The sequence below is a fragment of the Struthio camelus genome, chromosome 3 (genome assembly GCF_040807025.1).
Source record: "Struthio camelus isolate bStrCam1 chromosome 3, bStrCam1.hap1, whole genome shotgun sequence".
NCBI lineage: Eukaryota > Metazoa > Chordata > Aves > Struthioniformes > Struthionidae > Struthio > Struthio camelus.
The window spans coordinates 58637349-58657138 of NC_090944.1; the positions used below are offsets into that span (position 1 = coordinate 58637349).

Here is a 19790-nt window from a genome sequence, read left to right on the forward strand (position 1 = left end):
TCTTCTCTGTACTGGTTTTGTAAAGTTTATCCTAATTAATAATAAGGCCATTCTCTGTAACAATTATTATAATAATTAGTTTGAGGGAATTCTGGGAGCCTCAGGTGAGCACTGTTATTTAGAGTCAATGCTAAATTATAACATGGTAATTCAAGGTGAGATGTCCAGCCATTTTTCTAAAGTCAGGATAAGGTATTTTAATAATAATAGTTACTTGTACTTAATACTTTTCATCTATATATGACGAAAAATCTGTGCATCAAAGAAGTTATCAAGGAAGGTAAACACTTATTATATAAATTCTACAGAGGGCTCTTTAAGCACATAGACTATCAAGAAAAAATTTTCCAAAGCAGCTATGTTGGCTGCCTTCATATTGGGGGGGATTGACTTGAAACATACGTCAACTGAAAGGGGTTCTGTGCTTTTAAAGATACCGAACGTTATCCTAGGATAATAGCTAAATTGCATGATTTTTATCTATTTAATGAGAACTTCTGTGGAGAAGAGAGATAATTTCATTTGTAAATACACTTTGATTAAATATTGTCATTTTTCATCCTACTGAAAGGTTTTCAAACTCATTAAGATACATTCATTTTTTTCCCCATTTCAGGACCATGGCATCTACTTTCCAAAGCAAGCGTGTCATATATGCAGTTCCCTTTGTTGTCATATATGCAGTTCACTTTGGTCTTAGGTTTATGAAATTTGGTTTTGGTCAGATCAGCAATCCAGTCTGAAGCTTGTTTAATATCTTTATTCGTTTGCAGTTTTACTGTATTTTCTTGCAGTAACAAAGCAGTGCTTAGAAGGCTGGCTTTCTGTCCCTTGCCCCGTATACCTATGATAGGCCTATCTTCCACTGTGCCTGAGCGGGGGAACATCCTTGTGTTGCTAGAAAGAGGGCTTTCTTTTTTCCTTGCTTTGCTTTGGATGATCTGTATCACCCAGTGAAAACCCTCCGTTTTCTAAATTGCAAATAACATCATAAGCTAATTTTAGGTACCTAGAGCTAGAGCCAGTGAAGGACTAAAGCACTTAAGTGCTTTAGCTAGACAGACTTACTCCTAGGTGTATTTTCCCTAAACTGACTTAAAACTGCAGTTAAGGGCCTAGGTTTCCTATAAAGTGCAAGCAGAGAGTGAGACAATTTCAGTGCTTCATCTCTTGAGCACTTTCAGCTAGCTAATAACTTGAGCACTTCGAGCTAGCTAATAAGAAGAACCGAGCGCAGGAGTGTATTAGAAATCCTACCTTGCTCTCGAGCTACCTGCAGTATCACGCAGAGAGGCGCAAGCTAGTAACTCAGCCAGCACAGAGCAGCTGTATCAGTGCAATGTTTGGCAAAGGCTAATATATACGTGGCTCCTTAGGATTATTTCCTCTTTGTCCAATAATCATTTAATGTAAAAATGCATAAACAGTTCTGAGAAAATGGATTACAGTATCTGGAACGAGATCCAAGGATTACAATGAGTCTGACACTTGTAATGCAATTTCTAGAGTCTGCTTTCAAGAGTTGTCAGTGTGCATAATTTCTGTTAAGGAAATACATATCAGCTCTGCTTTACCTAAGTGCTTAGTAAAGAAATAAATCCAGATTGCTTCTTAACATGTTTTTTTCTTGGATTAGAACCATGCAGAATGGAAAACATAGTAAGCTGTCTCTTGCGGATTTTTAGCTGACCTATCCAGCGGTTTTTCTTTTTGCTGAGTATAAGCCAGTCGTATTAGTGACGACTCTGCAGTTTTTGTCTTAGTACATTGATTCGGGGTTGCTTTGATAATAAACTGATGCTCTTAGGGGATTCCTTGCACATGCTCTGAAACGTTGCAAGACTTGTTCAAACGTCATATATTTTCAGGACTATCGAGTTCCTACTGACAGCAATAATTTTATGTGAAAGCAAGGTAACATATCAGCAGCAAGCGCTGGACGGTGCCTAAGAGTGAGATGATTTTCACAGATTTATAGCTTACTCTGTAGTACAGACACATTTAGATTTGCAGCAAAAGACACCTATTTTCTATCTCCAGTACTTATACAAAAATACTTAAAGACACCTATTTTCTATCTCCAGTACTTATACAAAAATACTTAATCTAAAAGGAATTTGGAAGTGTCATGGTGAGCTATAGGTCTAAATCAAACAACTTCTATGAAATCTGTACGTACCAACATACTCTGTTTTGAGTTTGTCACAGGATACTGTACTCCCACCAAACAGAAGAAAGAGACCTCCAAATAGTAAATGCAAAGACATTTGTGTACCAGATCCTTTATCGCTGTCTGAGTTGCACTGACAATGGAAAAAGAAACGGGTTCTATTTATGAGTTGTGTCTTCTGGTTGGGGAGACCCAAGAGACTTCCAAGCCCCTCTCTTTTCCCCTTCAAAATGCTTTTGCCATTTATCCTCTGTTGCTCAACGGAAGAAGTACTTTCAGGTACCCGTCTCTTTAGGATAAAACGCAGAAAATATGCTTATTTTTACCCTTTAGCTCAAAAGAGGTGATGTTTCACTGAGTATTTGCACTGATTACCTAATGGTACAGCTCTAACCTAGAAACAAGGCTAGAAATTCTGAGTGAAGATGCGAGGTTAACTAATACCAAACTTTCCCACATTCCCTTACATTGAAACACAGAGTTACTAGCACAATAATTTATGTTAATGCTATTTTTCTCATATAATTTTATTTCTGGAAGTCGTCCAAGTTCAGGAGAGTTTAAACATTCTCTCAGTTCTTCAGTGTTGAATGATCCTTTCTGCTAACTTTGGTGCTGCTTGTTCTTGCTTTTTTGAGTTCCTTTTTAGTATCGCTTTTCCACGAGACCCTGGAAAAATACAGATTTAATATACCAACTTCAGGAAGCTGAATAATCAAGGATGCCTGTATAAGTCAATCTCTTGCTAAGTAAAGGCACAAGTGATTTTTTTTTTTCCTTTAGCCATCTTAAATGCAGATCAGAAAACATTAATGTGTGTGGTATTTTTTCCCTACCGTTGCATATCTGTGTTCCAGTATTGCACGTTAATTAATGCATGTAAGGCATGTGTCCAACACTTAACTTTTTAGTTCTTCACACCAGGTTCTGTCCTTTCTGGCGAGAAGCATACTGAAGGACTTGCTGCAGTCCCTCTGCAGCTGCTTTGCCACCCCTCTGCAGCTCCTTCCTCCTATCCTCTAATTGAGTCTCTTCCATAGATGTAATTTGTCTGCCAAATGACTTATCAGTTAGCAAGGCGCATTTCAGATACTACTTCCTTTTTTGCTTGTTTTTAACTGAGTACTGCCAGAAGAAAGAAGGGGTTAAAGCGTGGGAGGATTGCTAAGAAAAGGGGTTTGGTTGATGACACACAAGACTGCATCTCACACACTATAGTTTGTTTATTCTTCTGTAAACAGCAAAAAGAATTATCACCAGCATGGTAAGGCAAACAGTACTCTTTTTTTTTTTTCCTATAAATCCCACCAGAAATCTTTGGGTTAAGACACGATTAATTTTTTTTAGATCATTAAGTCAATTTGATCTTTATAGAGTGTCTGTTTAAATGACGGATGCCGCGGTTGACAGAAGGGGTGGGGGGGGGTAAAGATTTTAGTATATGGAAATAACTAGCTCTGGGGAAGAGGAGATAGGAGCAGGCATGTCTTTTCTGCCATGCCTGCTCTTTTTTATTGACCTCCTTTCCTAAATATGCATGTAAAGGTCTGTTCAGTTTTTATTTATGCTTCTTTGCCTGTCCTGAGCTTTCTAGAAATATTTATATTGATTTGATTTTGTGTGATTTGCTTCTTTTAAGCTTGCAGGGTTTTTGGATACATCCAGTGATCTAAATCTCTTTGCTTGGCACTTAGGAAATGATATGGGATTTGTACTTACACCTATGCTTGTTGAGCTGAATATTTCCTTACAAAAAATTAGTTAAGCGTGTAGCCTCAGTAGTCTCACTACTCTATATGCTGTTGCAAATGAACAGCTTCCAATGTACATTTGAAGTAAAAACTCAGGGTTACACTAAAAAAATTAAGTGGAAAGCAGAAAGGTCCTGTTCTTTTGAAGACAGGCTTTGCTAAAACATCCTGACTCATTGGAAAATAGAAAATCTAAATAGTTTGTGAAAAAATAGGACTACGTTGGAAAACTTATGTTCATTTCACTTCACTGTGCTCAGTTAAGAGTCTCGTACCTGTAGTTCCTTGGCTATAAATAAGTTTCCCAATCTGTTTAACTGCATTCCCTGTATACAGAGCTCAGGTACAGGTGAAGTCATCTAAAATCCATGAATTGCTGTTTATACCCCATTTACGTGTACCAGTCAAAGGGTCCAAAGAGCGAGTAAACGCCATACTAAGGTGGAATTGGTGAAGTGTATTTCTTTCGCTGCCTTTGCAGAGGAAACTGTCAACCTGAATCTAGTCTGTTTAAAAGAAATGCTAAAAATGTTTAATCTGTGTGCCAAACTTTTGCTATTTAGAGGAAGGCAGTGGGTGGGTTAGACTAGTGTATTCGTATTTTTTGTAACTGTAACCCCTCTTTTGTGGCTGTATGAAGGGTCAGCATATACAAAGAGAAATTATTAGAGTGAACTGAAAGATTTCAAATCATCTGCTGGTAAGGTGACTGTGAGGGGTAGGAATCATTTAGGTTATACTGATATTCAGGGTTTTCTTTCCTCAGTGAATCTCTCTCTCTCTCCCTCTCTCCCTCTCTCTCTCTCTCTCCCCCCCCCCACACACACACACGAAAATAAATGTTTCAGGGATCAAACGTTGTGTTTAATTTTTTCCCCGAGCCTTTTAAAAAACAACACAAGCAAGAGTCGTGACTAACATATGTAGAAAACTGATCACAAAGCTGATCACAAAACTAAAATACGGCGCTCATTTCTGCCTACAACTCCGTCTCTCTCTCTGCTAGTAGTTAGGGCACTCACCTGGGAAGTGGGAGAGCAGTATGAAATCTTCTCTCTGCATGACTTGAGTGGGTCTTGTGCCACTCAGACTTCTTTTATTTGTACATCCTTTCTTTCAGTTTTCTCACCAATATTTTTACAGCACGCTATGCCAGCAGTACTCCAGCAAAACTTTCAGCTTAACAACCTGGCACTGTTAGCTTTGAACATATAAGTCTCACTGGGCAGAACACTACAGCCTAAAAAGTAGCAGTTTATTCATTTAAATGTTTTTGGCTAATGCACTTTTTGGGTGTCACGTGACTGCAAGAACTCTGAGGCTTTCTGTTTCTCACAATTGTGAGAATTATGATACTGTGATTTAAAGATATCCTAAATTCCTGACATTCTCATATGAATTTAAAGGACTCCTACACTATTATAATTGTTCAACATAGAGGGGTATCATAGGTTTTCATGTAAGTTGAAATCCAGTTATGAATGGCATTTTAGTGAACAATAAATGTCAAACTTAAGCTTCACTAAATATTGGTAGTAGCTCTTTTTCCCCTGAAAGTGAACATCAGCTAGCAGGTAAATATTTAAATAGAACTGTATTTAAGTAGCATATTTAAGTAGAACTGTCCACACTAGATACTGCAACATATTAGTTACCACAGAGTTGCTAAAGACTACTAAAATTACTGTTTTTTCCACTGTGCGCCCTAAGAAGTGTTTTCAGTCCTGTTCAATCTAACAAAATAACATTCCGTTGATCCCTCAAGACACAACCTTAAGTTCTGATTCAGCAAATCGCTGGAGACCAGCAAAGCACATGTTTAATTACTTTGTAAAATTAGGGGTTTGGCTATGACAATTTATGTTGGCTAATGAAAGAAAAGCAGCCAAAAACAGGAAATAATTTGATGCTCACACAAATAGGTGTGAATATAAACACAAATACAAGATTTACATTTCTTGGTGAAGACAACTGCGTTTTGTTTTCCGATTAGAACACCGCTTTCAAGACTCAAGCAGGGTACATGAAACAGCTTCCCCCACTGCATCCAAGGAATGGCTAGACAGGTCCTCTGTGTTTTGTTGACCCTGCCAAAGCCTTTGATCAGGGATTTCCGAAATGGCTAATGGCTCAACATTCAGAATGGTTAAGCGGAAACCTCTTGAAGAAGCCTAATCTGCACCTCTTGCCCTCTGAAAATCAAAGATATTTATGCTGTGGTCTGTCCGGCTGAGCCCATGTTCTAGTCTTTTAAGAACCCTGGTCTCTGCGGCCTCTTGCAGTGGCAATACTGGCTCGTCTACCTTTATCTGAGCTAAAATACAGGCTCTTCGGGGCAAGTACCAGACCTTTTGTGTGTTTTGAAAGAGCTGTATATAATTAAGGCACTTTGTATGAAGAAATTATTTCAAAACCGTTTACATAGGGCAGCTATTTCAAGATCAAGCAACAATTTTTAGCCTGGTTCCCTGAGGAAACAAGGCTTATGACTGGACTGGCTGGCTGTCCCTCCTCCCTTCCATCTAACACCTTTTGAACTTGTTGGACAGTTGAAACTAACTTTAAAAGGGGGACACATCTCAAAGATAATTAAGTTCCCACAGACTTTATGAAAATCACCTGCTGGGAAGAGAGAAATCCAGATCCACATTTCAAACATTTTTTCCTGCGCATAACCCCAAAGCTTGATTGCAAGCGTAATAATGAGTGCCAGGTTGGTAACGAAATCCCAACTAATTCAGAAGAGTGATAGCTGTTATTCATCCGGATATTAATATGTAGATTGACACCATAATTAAGTTAAATTTCTCCTATTTTGCATTTTACCAGTTTTTAGTACGATGAATATGGTACATTGTCCTCACTTTGGCAGTTACATTGTGAGTTCTCAGAGAAATTAAGTTTACTCGTTGCTTATTGGCCTGCTTTAAACAGTTCTGAATGTTTAAATGTTCTGAACATTTGACATTTCTGCTTTTTTCTAGCTAACAATGTTGTTTTACGATCTCCTTATGCCTTCCCTATAATTAGTTAGTATGGGCAATACATACATAGAATCAAGAAATTAGATAGTGATTGGGCGACATCACTCATGATTGTTGTATCTGACAGGGAAATCCATGGTTGTTTTTGTGATCGCAGAAGCACTTTTACCTGTCTGAGCTGTATGACCTCTACCCAGACCTCACTGTTCTTTAATTGAATGTTTTGGTTCTACTGGTTGGAAGAAGGCAGCGAAGTGAGGGAAACCACAGACACTGAATGTTCTCAATTGCAGATTAGTTCACTATCGGTAAAAACAAAACGATGGAAAACAAAAAAATGCTGAGACTCAGGGCTGGGATCATCAGCGTGCCCAAGGAGCGCCACTGGGGAAGATGACTGTGGTGGCAGAGACTGGATTTATTTCGTGGTACGTTTGCTTACTAGTTGTATAAACGGCACGGCCAATGAAGCTAAGCAAAAACTAAAGTACCAGCAGATTTTTGTTTGGTCGCAGTGTGATAATGCTAATTATGCAAAATAAGTAACTCACTACTTTTTCACCCTGAGGTGGAGGTGATCTTATACAAAAATGCCCCGATGTCTTACAATAGCCAGCGGGTCGGACAGGTGCTTGGCCGCGCGGCACCACCAGCCGCAGGGCCCTTGCCCTGGTGTCTCTGCCGCCTCCGTGCCAGGCCCTCAGAAACACCACGGCGCGACCGTCTAGGTCCTTCCTGTTGAAGCTGTTCCACCTCATATACGTAATTAAACGTTAATTAGAAGAGGACTGGTTTAGCAGCCCTTAAACATTCGATACTAATTTGAGCGCTGGCAGCGAGCGCCGGCACCATTAGGCGGCGGAGCCGGTGTCGCGCCGCCCATCTTGTCATGGCGGCGGGGGCGCCCTGGACCTGGCCACGAGGCTCAGCCCCGGCCCGGGCCACCGGAAAACGTCGGTTCATGGCCCAGCCGGGCTTTGAACTTAGCTCTCCCGCGAGGGCGCTCGCCACGAGGCGCTGCCAGCCCGAGCACGCCTGCCCAGGCAGGTCCTGCGAGTGAGCTGCAGAGAGCGACGCCGCCTGCCAGGCCCGGCTCCACGGCGGCAGCGAGGCCGGAGGGAGCCCGGGCCACCGGCCACCTCGCTGGCCGTCGCCCCTCCACCGCGCAGCCCCGCCGAGCGGCTTGATCCTCGCGCCGCCCTTGTGAAGAACTGGGAAAACGTGCTACTGCCCGCTTCCCCCCCGCGTTTCGCCAAGACAAAGCGCTGCGCCCTCCTCTCATGCCGGCCGCCCTGGTCCATCCAGGGCTGCCTGGGAAGCGCGGCTCTGCAGCGAGAGCAGCTCAGGGCCTCCGCCGCGCGGGTGAAGCGGCGTGACTGCCTCTATTACACCCTTGGCATTTGTCCCTCAGCATCAAAAGTTTGTCGGTTTTGCTCGGGGCGGCGTTTTGCCCTCAATAACAAGGAAGCCGCCTGCCCAGCGCAGGCTGCTCAGGCACGTACGGGACGGGGCGGCCGCTCGCCCTCCTCCTCCGCCGCCCCCGCCCGCCTCAGCCCGGCGCCCCTCGGGGGCCGAGGGCGCCCGCCTTGCCCGCGCTCGGCGCCCGCTCGCCCTCGCTGGGGGCCGCCTGCCCCTGCGCCGCTGCCGGCGGCGGGGGCGGCGGCGGCGGGGGGCGGGCCGGGCAGCGCCGCGAGGGCGGGCCGAGGCGGAGCGCCCAGGCAGCTGGCGCCGAGCGAGCCGGGCGCGTAGCGGCGTGTGGGGCAGCTCCGCGCAGGGGGCCGCCGAGCCGAGCCGCGCCGGGCGGTGAGTGTCCGGTGGCCGCTGGATGGGACCCCGCGCTGGGCTGGGCGAGGGCGGCTGTTCACCGGCCCCGCTGGCTGCGCGCATGGGGGTGCGGGGGGGAGGCGGTGCGCGCTGCGCCCGCTGCCGCGGAGCCGGGCGAGGTACGCGGCGCGGCCGGGGCAGAGCTGGGCGGCGGGGTAAAGTCCGCCGCGGCTCCCCTGCGGTAAAGGGAAGGGCGACCTCGCGGTCGGTAAGGCCGGTAAGGCGCGGGGCTGGGGAGCGGCGCAGCGCCCGGGGTCACCGCGGCGGGTGGAAACCCAGCGCCGGGGGGGCCCTGCACAGCGAAGGAAAAAGTTGGGAAAGCGCCTCAAATGGGCTCTTCTGGCGCCGGCTTCGGAGAGTAGCGTCGACTGCAGGAGGTGGGATGTGCTGGAGTAGGTGAGGTTTGGAAACAGAGCTCCCCAAACGCGTGTTATTCATCGCGCCGATGTGTTAGAAAAGGGCTAATGCCTTAAAACGTGAATGTGCATGTGTGCCTGGTAATGCCGCTGCGTGCTTCCTGTTTACCATGTTAATTAGAAGTTGTAAGAGAAAACTTCGCAAAGTGTAATCCAGGGCAGTATTTGACCCAGTAACGCTCACTGAATGATGCAGTGGCGCCTGTAGTTTTAGGCTTTCTAGTACAAAACCAAACCAAATAGCTATTGGACTTCGTTTTTAAAAAAAAAAAAAAAAGTGTGAATTGTAAAACAACTTACACTTGTGAAACTGCTCTCAGCACAAGTGTCAGAACTAAGCCAATATGGAAACGAACAGTTAGCCCTCTTACATCCCCCCTTCGTTTTTGGCAAGGGAAGTTTTGATCTGGCAGTATATGTCCCTAATCCTGTCTGTTTTGGGATGCTTCCATGTGTTATTTTGGATAACATTAAATGTTTGTGCAAAAGTTTGAGATTTGGGACATATCATACCAATATGGTAAGGTAAAATGAGCATATTTGTAAGCGAATAGAGGCAAAACCACACAGAAGAAACTTGGGGTTTTCATTGTTTTGGGGGGTTGCTTTGTTTTTCTTGTTCTTTAAGAACTAGTTTTGTTCAGTAAGTTGTCTTGTTCTCCTTCATGTATGTCCTACTAGTTTATAGGTAGTAATAGAAACGTACCTGCTGAAGAAACGCTTTTGACGTTAATCAACTGTTTGTTTGTTTTTGTAGTCCACCTCACAACTTTCGGAGTCTTCCAGAGAAGAGAACAAAAAGAAACCAGTTTTGGAAAGGCTTGGAAATTTGTTTAGTACAGGGAGAAGGAAAAATGTCAAAAGCTCACTAGAACACACCTCAAATTGGAAAGGGGAGAGGTCAGTTCCTCTTCACAAAGTGCAGCCGATATACTGTAGGCATATAAAGGAAGGACCCGGAGCTCCTCAAGCACAGCGAGTGAGAAGCCCGAATGCTGCTTCCGAGACACAGCAATATCATTTCAGTGGGGAAGTAGCACCTGTGTATCACGACACCGTTTCAGAATGGAGTGGTAAAGGAGTCTCGTCTGACAGCGAGTGGTCACCTGACTGGAGCAGCGGCAGTGAAACCATTAAAAACTCATTCTTTGAGAGTAGCCTGAATGTGGAAACAGTGGAACTGGAAGAAGAGCCCGTCACAGATATAAATAATTCCACAACTCCAGACTTCATAAATAGCTTGAGGAACTTACCTAGTGAAGACTTAGAAAAGAGTATCTTAAACCACAAGCAGCTAGTGAACACGTGGGTCTCTGAGGAGCCTGGGCATGCAAAGCCAAAGGATTTGCCGTACGGTCTGGAATCCACAGCAAGTGAACACCCACCTTCTGTGAGAGTGTTAACGGTTGATATCTATCTTAGAAAAACAGACGACCTTCTTAATGAACCTGTGACTGTTATATCAGAAGAAAATTGTGGTGACTCAGACACAATGGATAAAAAATCTGCTAATAAAAGATCTGGAAAAAGAAGAAAATCTCAGTCATCTAGTGACATTGCAAATGGAGAGAAAAACCAGACTGAGAGCACTGCAAAAGAAGATTCAGTTTTTGAGGATGATGTCCCTTCTGATGTGTTTTCAGACAAGATAACGAACTCGGAAAGAAAAGTGAAGTCCCAACAGACTCCTGAAAGGAATCCTTCTTTCCCAGGTAATAACCAGGACCTAAAAGCTGGATCTGCTCACAAAGGGGCATCTAAAATTGAAGCTGACAAAGGCAAGCAGCAGACGTCAAACGCGACACCAGCAAGGAGAAGATCGTATAAAAAGAATCAGTCGGATGCTGTCCCCGTTTCACCTACTGGTTTGAAGAGTAATATAAAAGATTGCTCCTCCAAAAGGCAACCTTTAGCGCCAGCGGAGAGTAACCCGATGACAAAAAGAACTTCGGTGGAAAAGGGAACTACACCCGTGGCTTTTGGGGAAGACGGTTTGCAATCTCCGAAAGCTTCCTTGGCTGATAAGACAGAAAACGCTGCCTTAGCATTCGTTGAAGGCAGAAACGAGTCCAAGGCAATAAAACATAGCAATGGCCCTGACGCAAGAGCTTTCCTGCGTACTGATGGGATTAAAAATGGAGACCTATCTCTGTCAGCTGAAAGCCTGACAAATTCTGATTTAGACAGCTCAAAGCTGAAAAGTGTGGATGCTTCCAGAACAGTCACGACAAAGATTAGCCTGTAAGTAACATAAACTACCGTTTTCCTTCTCCCTGTAGCTGTAATTTTGCCTGCATCTGCGTTTAGTATTATATAGGAGCCCTAGGTATGTATCTGCTATCTATATAGTTTATTTTCAATTAAAAACTGCATTTTTTCTTTTGTTCAGATCATAGTAACAGTTACCGCTGAGCAACTGTTAACAGTATAAATGTGTTATAAAAACAATCTTTTCTAATGATTTTGTATGGATAGGCAATTTCTTTGTATGTCAGTTCCGTTATACGGAACAATGTAATGTACGTAAAAGTTACTCTAGAGTTATTGTTTCCAGCTACTGCTCTAATTAGCACAGGTCTTGTTGAGCTTAACATAAGTTTTGTTGGCTGTTGTCAACTGAGGATCCGGTTGAAGATTCTGTATGTTAAAATCCTTGAATAAGGCATGTGCTTAAGTTACTCTTTTTTAAGAAACAGAAGCTCTGCTCAGCTATTATTTTGTGAAGAAACGTGGGATGCGATGTAGACTGCATTCAGTACTTCAAATGATATGGTAAATCTCACTTCAGACATTTGAATGCGTATAGTTGGTTTCATAAGAAGCATGTGCAGGATCCAGCAAGTAAATCCTCAGGCATGTGAATGACATCAGGCATTTACAGAATTATGCATATATTTGTTTGCAGGATTTGATCTTACCTTCAGAAAGACTATCACCTGCCAAAACAGAAGTGATCTAAGCTTTTTCTGAGGGTTATAAAGAATTGATATGTTTGTAATATTCACTGTAATCAATAGTATGATTCTGGCTCTTGATTGCCTAGCTTCTACTGAATTTTGTTCTCTAGTGAGTCTCTGTTGCATTTATCATTTCTGTTATTTGCTTTTCATAGGTATGTAGATTGCTTAGGTATGTACTCTTGCTTTCCTGGTTTGGATGCATTCGTTTGTAGGACCTGTCGATCCTATCAGAGTACAGTGACTCCTATAGGTCCTGGGAATAGTGGATGTTCAGTATCGCTGTTACTTAGTTGTGTTAGAGGGACATGGAAGTTCGATGTTGTAGCTTAAGAAGAGCGTATGTTTCCAGTTATGCTTCTCACATCTGAGCTAGAAACATTTCCCTTGCACCGTTTGTGATAAACTGTCTGATTTGGGAATTTTTATTACAATTAAAAAGGAACAGTTCTGAAAGTTAAATAGTGAATGTTTTTGTACGTGGTGTTGTTTTGTTATCAGGCAATATAGATCACAGATCTTAAACTCTGAAGTTTGGTATCTTTGCAAAAACGTAGCCTTCACGTTTTTCTCTCTACGTTGCTCTCAGTGGTGATAATGAAGTCGTAAAGACTTACGTAGCTGGGGTTAGTTTTTCTAGCTATTTGCTTGGCTTGCAATAGGGTGTATTATTTTCTGATGTGCTCTTAAAGTAATAGACAGGTCCCCTTTCTAACAGATTCCGTTTTGGTGAATAAACAACCTGGAACACCAGGAACTTTAGCCCTGGGTGGGGACGGCTGCGTTGCCTGCAAGGTTACTGATGCGCCTGTTCCATCTCGCTGGACGGTGGCACCCAGTTTCTTTAGCCTGGCAAACCAATATAGTCAGGTTGCCGGGTATCGTTTCTGGTCGTTAGTGGGGACAAAGGGACTGTAAACCTGCATGTGGATTAAACTGCCGTAAAACGGGGAAGGAAAAATCTGACGATGCCATTGCTGTAAGAAGGTGTGTTGTTTGTTCTCTTCATGCCGTTGTGAACTACGGAGCAGATAATGTATTCATTTTTAAGGGTTAAAGAAGTTATCTCTTTTTAGAGGCGTCGGGAGTATCCCTTTCAGTTTGAAAAGTACTGATTTACTCCCTGAGCACCCCACCTTTGCCTGCTATCAAATGGATTTGAAATAGTTCAAGTAGTTCTTACTTTAAAAAAATGCGTGATATCTGTACTAATGATGTTTTACCAATTCTGTGAATCAAGTTTCTGTAGAAACATTCTTAGAAGAAGTCGTTTTTGCCTGTTCTCTTCAAGTAATGATAGCGTTTACTGTCTCTTCTCCCTTTTATATTGGTGCGCTGCAGAACTTGCGAGTCACAGGATACTTGTCTTGTAACGTTTCAAAAGGGAATTTATCAGGCTTGAAACTCAACTTAGGCTGGCAGTACGTCTTAATCAGCGCACAAAACCCCAGGCAGCAGTTGCTTTGATGTTCTTAGCGGAAATCTTGGCCTCAGTTGTCGTATTTGATGTTCAGACACGGTTTTGTAGTTGTTTTTGCATTTATGCCACTTGTTTAATTATCCTGCTCTGTTAACATGTCATTTTGCTTTGCTCGCCTCAATGTGGTGCTTTGCCATCAATCTTACATGCTTGACATGGCTATTTGGACAGTACGCTTCGACACTGTGAGTCACCATCCATTTACAGCTGTATTGGGAGAGGTTTAACTGCTTCCTTCTGCCAATTAGTTGCCGGGTATAGTCTAAAGAGAAGGGTATCGGTATCTCTCCTGTGCCTGCTTGTTCCTGGCTAGCAACTAGTTTGCAGGTCAGCAGTGGATGGTAGTGATCAGCCACACTTGACTTTTTTTTTTTGTTTTTTAACAAACAAAAATCACTATACTGTTAGGTGAATCCATCTTTCAGCGTTTTATCCCAGACTAGGGGGGAGACTTAAACGATTGTAAAACAGCCCCCTTTCCTCCTCCTCTTCCCCCTTAGCAAACAGATGCAGAAACACAGTACTTCTAATAAGACACATCTTTTAGCTGCATTTAAAATCAGTGTTTCTCAGTGAGGAAAAAAACCTAATGAAAGGATTAGTTACAGGAGGCCAACTGTAGCGGATGGAGCTCCAAGATGGAGATTTCTATTGCTCTTCCGCCTCGGCTGCTTGTCTCTTGCTGTTGTTGCCACTGTTGTGCAGAAATACTACAGAATATAAAACACAGGTAGTGGAAGGCTAAATTTCCAAAGCCTGAAACTATACCTTTCAGGTGTTAACTGTTCATTTAAACAGGTTTTTAGGTGTGGCTGATAAACATCAGTGTTAACCATTACACCTGCTTGTGTGTCAAGGCTTACAGGAGTGAAAGGGTTTTATTAGATCTGTGCTGTTACGTTGAAATACACGTAGTAGTGCAAGTTACAGATTGACAAAATGAAGGTATGGAAATGAGTCAGTAATGATAAGTAGGCCTTTAGTGATAGCTCTTGAAAATACAGGTAGAAGGAAAGGATGAGTATTTCTTCCTCTACAGAGAAAGACATGGAGAGTCCTGATGGACAGCAAGATGAACGTGTCGGTAGTGCATCTTTGCAGCAAATGGAGATTAAGCCTGTACTGGACTACGTTAACATGAGCACAGCCACTAGGTCCAAGGAGGTGCTTGTGTCTCAATTTTGGGTGCTGGTGAGACTCTGTTTGGGTACTGTGTCCAGTCGTGCCTCTCTTTCCCCTTCCAACTCTTCTCCCTTGCGCAAGAGAGGTGTTCGCAAACTGGAACAAGTCCAGCAGTGGGCCATTAAGATGAGTAATGGAGCTGGAGCATGTGATTTATGAGGTGCAGCTGAGGGAGCTGATTTGTCCAACTGGGAGAGGAGAAGGATGTGGGTAGGTATAATAACCATCTACTACCTGCAGAGGAGTTATAGAAAAGGTAGGGCCAGACTGTTCTCCAAGCTGGGCGGTGAGGGAACGAGGGCAAGTGGTTGCAGATTACAACAGTGAAGTTTCAAGGAGAAAATAATTCACAGAGAGCAGTTAACCTGTTCCAGTGCTTTCCCAGCAAGGCTGGGAAATCCCCATCTTTGGGGATATTTAGAACTTGGTTGGACAAGGCCTTCAGCAACTTTTTCCAACTTTGTATCTCGCCCGGCTTTGAGCAGGGAGTTGGACTAGATGACCTTCAGAGGTCCCTTCTGACTTAAATTCATCTTCAGAAAAAGAAAAAAAATCATAGAATAGCTTAACTTTGAAAAGTTTGGGACTAACAGGCATACTGCAAATGAAAAGTAGTGTCTAAATATCATGAATTTTCTGCTGTGTGATAATTCTCTCCTCACCTTCTCCTTCTTGCACATACTAGCACTGTATCTTTAAGGAGACTTTTTTTTTCCCTGTTTTTAGGCTTACATTTTCCACGTGGTTTTCATTAGTCCCTATTTGAAGTATGGCCAGAGTTGTTTACATGTATTTGAGTAGGCGGGTAGTTACAGTGAGTGCTGTCAGGTGGTCTTCTCCTAAAAGCCATGATGATTACAGCACTGTTATTTTCTGTACGGGTTCTTAGGCAACTGATTTGGGGTTCCTTCTCCTGTTTCAGTAGGTTAGTTCCTCATGCTTTTCTCGAGAGAAGAAGCTTGTACAGTGGGAAGTCTTGTCTTGTCAGGGTTTACTTTCTTACTTGGGCTGGGTGGCATGAGGAAGAGGGGAAAGGAATGGTCTCTGTTTTTAGGTTGTTGATGTTAACTCACTTGTATCTCTCACTTCTTGGGCTAAAGAGCTGCGTGGCCACTCGGTGAACGCGGCATGTGTAGGTAAAAAAGATTAAAGCGCTGACTACCATTGATTGATAGAGTATATGAGACTTTGGAGGTTGTTGCTGCAAGTTGGTTTCTTCTGTCTTCCGTGATCGTAGTTCTTACGTAGCGCAGTTTCTCCCACTACTGAATGCATCCAGATTCCTCTTTGGAGAACAGCTTTGACTCTGGGGTGCTAGTGGGCTGCTTAACACTCTTTATAGCTGACTGATGAATTTTGAAGGCATCTGCCCTGCTTCTTCATACCATTCCTGCAGTAGCAGGTGACATGGACAGATTTCTTTTTCTTTTTCCCTGAGTCTAGCTATTCAGATGAAGGAAGTTTAAAAAACACAGCTGCATGCCATCACCCTTTTGCCATAGTACACAATCTATCCAGTCTGATGGAGAAGTTTCTGTAAGTATTCCCTAATTCAATTCTTGTAAAATCAGCAGGGTTAGTTTACGCAGTTTAAATTGCTAAGTGATTTTGCCTGAAGGAAATAGGAGAGTCCTCACATGCAATGTTCTCTTAGCCAAATGGTGAAGAGCAGCTGCAGTGGACTAGGGGCAGTAACCTTCTCCATGAGCGCTAATGAATCCAGAAAGGCCTATCATTTGATTTAAGGATGCTTCTGCAGTATAAGGACTGCAAAGAATTAGGGCAGATATCTCCAAAACTTGTTGGAGAGGTATATTCAAATGTTAACCAACTCATTATCACCTTAATGAATTGGGTTTTCTTTCTTAAACTCTGTAGGGAATTGCACGCATATAATTTATTCTGTCTATTCACTGTTAAATTTTAATGTCTGTCAGCCATAAGCAGTTAAGTCCTCTGCCTCATTTGTAGAGCTGTAGGCTGCTGTGTTTTTTGTTTCACTGTGCCTTACAGAATTACGTATGTTTGTGAAATGTATTCTCCTTACTTGGTGTCTAATTTTTGTCTCAGTCATATAGCTATTCCCTTTTTAATTCCTCTGGAAATACTGAAATTGAAACTGAATATTACTCTGGAAAATGTTCATTATAATACTACATTTTAACATTATTTTTAAAAATGTTGCAAGTATTTTCAAGGTTAATGAAAGATGTAACTCTTTATCGCTTTGCCTCCTGTAGTCCAGCCAAACCGAAGAACGTAGAGCTGAATTTTAAAGCACCTGCAAATCAAGACAGTTTAGAAAATGAGCAGGATGCTCTTGAAAAACCAGTTAATAAAACTAACAGCAGCATCGCCAACAAAATTTCCTTATTTGAAAATAAATGCGCTAACCAGGGCCAGAAGCCTGCTGACATCCCTGCTTCAAAAAATAGTACTGTACCAAGCACGTTTGTTGGCAGAGCAAAGCTGAAATTTGGAAAACAACCTCAGGAAACTGAACAGCCTGATAAAACGTTAAATAAGCAAAGTAGTCGCCAGAAATTATTTGAAAATGGCACAACAGAGAAAGATAGCACTGCAGAATTAAAAGGCAAACATGAAGAAGGCGCCACATCTTATGAGGACATCGGGAAGGCAACAGAACTTAAAGTAAAAGCTGCAATATCCCTTTTTAATCAAAATAGCAAAACTGATGGTAGTGGTGTCTCTCTGAAGCAACCTGATCCAGAATTAGCCACAGCCAAAAAAGAAAGTTTACCTTTCAAACTGTCTTTGCACTCACCCAATAACAGCGAAAGTGCTCAAGACGCTTGCCACCAAAGAAACAACGCGAGCTCAGAATTCCCCAGAAATGAAGAAAAGGTACTGTCAAAGACAGAGGTTTTATCACCTTGCAGTGATGACAAATACCCTGTACAACCTAGTCAGTTTTCTAGAGAGTCAGAACTTCAGAAGATGGAAAACGAAGATAGAAAGGCAAAGCCGGGAGATTCAAGCTTCTCAGCACTGCAGCTTGATGAGAGTAATGCAGATAATATATTGACGCCAGAGCACGATGTCAGTGCACAAAAGAGTCCAAGCAAAACTTGTAATGGTTCTGCTGAAGATGATAGCATTTTTGATTCCCCATCTGACATGAAGAAGTTTGCTGAGACAATAAAAAACTTGGACAGCTCAGTGTGTTTACCACAGAAGAAGAAAAGGTCAAAGCTTCCCAAATCACCAGCACCCCACTTTGCGATGCCTCCAATTCATGAAGACAATTTAGAGAAAGTATTTGATCCTAGTGTATTTACTTTTGGTTTGGGACTGAAGAGGGAGAAAGCACAGGATCTGTTACCAGCCCAGCAAATTAAAATGCACAGCTTGGAAACGATAGCCAAGGTCAGGCCCAAGCGTGCATCAACAGAGCAAAGCATAATATTCAAGTCCCTGCAATCGTGTAGTAGAGAGGAACCTGCCTTTATTCAGGAACTAAATGGAAAAGAGAATAATGATAGTACGGATGGTGAAGTTAAGAGATCCCGGCTTGAAAAAAGCTCACTTTTCTCAAGCTTGTTGTCATCTACATCTAAAGAGAAGCTTTTTATTCCTTCTGTGACGTCAGTAAATAACACAACAGCAGCTTTTACAACTGATTCCTCAGGGATGCCTCTACAGCAGGATGCTTCTGTACCGTTCAATATGCCTCAAAAATCTGAGGTAATAAAGACCATTCAAGGAATGCAACAATATAAAATTTTGTCTAGCTGCTTAATGACTGTTAATTGTGATTTTGCAAATCAGTCTCTTTCAGATGCAAAGTTTCCAAGTTACGTGGAGAAGTACATGCAAACAGATGGTGCAAAAAAAGATCTAAGTTTACAAAGGTCTAACTACGGAAACCCTGAGAAAAGTTTCTCCAGCTGGTTAGGGACAGGCAGATATGAATCAAATGTCCCTGCTGGCTTATTAGATGTGGATGTAAGTATTCTGTTATTTAAAGTCTGTTTGGAAACTTATCCAGCTTTTATATTCACTGCAGACAATATGTGTATATTGTTTTGTTTTGTTTCCCCTCTTAGTGGGACATGCACAGATTACAGATAGTGAGTACGATAGTGAGTACAAGTTTTGTCTAACGTTGGCTACACGTGGAAATGACATGCATGTGTGGCATCTATTAACTTGATTATGTTTGTGTGGTGCTTTTATTCTGGGACTCTTCATACATTCAAAAATAGCCTGTCAGTTCGTATTTATCTTCAGGCTTGAATATTTCTCTTTTGAAAGAAAGCTCATACTAAGGCCATATTTACTGTAAATCAGTAAAATGCTTTCTGTGGACTTCAGAAAACTTGCGCCTGCTTCTTTTCTTGACGCTGATGCCTCTGCTCTTCCAGTAAGATGCTGACACGTTGCCCTGTTAAGTGGGTAAGGAGGCAAACTTACTCAGCCTTGCATTTCTGCTCCCAGTATTTCCATGCATTTGGTAGAAGAGACATGTAATCTTTAAGAATGCTTTAAAAACTGGATAATAGTAATGATTGAAAGTGCTGCCTCTCTGGAGGGATATCCCTTTGTCTATTTTCGAGCATCTGTTCACCCTGAGTGAAGGCAGACCTACTCGTTCCCTCAGAGGCAACTCTACCCTAATGCGGGAGAACTTTCTATATTCTATTTTCAGAATCATGAACAAATACCTTGCACTATAAATTGTTTTTTGTGGATGAGGGTCTGCATTATTACCCAAGAGGCAAAGTATCATCAGAAGATCCAAGAACCATGAGAAGAACTATAATCTCAAAAGTTTAATAGCCGTTAATGTGGTCTGTGGAATAGAAGGAGGATATGAGAAGCTTGAAGTATTTTTCCAAAGTAAATGGTTATCTGCTGTTACTGTTCTACTGAAAGGCGGGACAGGGGGAAGTAGTTGAAATAACTCCTTTTTCCTTCACCTTACAGAAAGGAGTCATCTGTGCTACCTTGCAGTTTTGAGAATGGAGATTTTTCTCTCAAGAGAAGTCTTTTAATTGGCATGGGC

The 19790-nt window shown here is 42.5% G+C and overlaps 1 protein-coding gene across 4 annotated transcripts in view; it reads left to right on the forward strand.

The window, feature by feature from the left end:
* The window catches only part of CRYBG1 (crystallin beta-gamma domain containing 1), a 95301-nt gene that overhangs the window by 43305 nt on the left and 32206 nt on the right, over positions 1 to 19790 (forward strand). Inside the window, exons 1-5 of one of the 4 annotated variants that reach the window (XM_068937938.1) lie at positions 8599 to 8708; positions 9903 to 11386; positions 16208 to 16300; positions 17005 to 18469; positions 18554 to 18730. In XM_068937938.1, the coding sequence (XP_068794039.1) occupies positions 10638 to 11386; positions 16208 to 16300; positions 17005 to 18469; positions 18554 to 18730 (2484 nt within the window). In that variant the 5' untranslated portion in view covers positions 8599 to 8708; positions 9903 to 10637. Of the gene's footprint in view, positions 1 to 8598; positions 8709 to 9902; positions 11387 to 16207; positions 16301 to 17004; positions 18470 to 18553; positions 18731 to 19790 lie in introns of those variants that run through there. The other 3 variants (XM_068937937.1, XM_068937939.1, XM_009676919.2) reach the window with 3 other exon arrangements.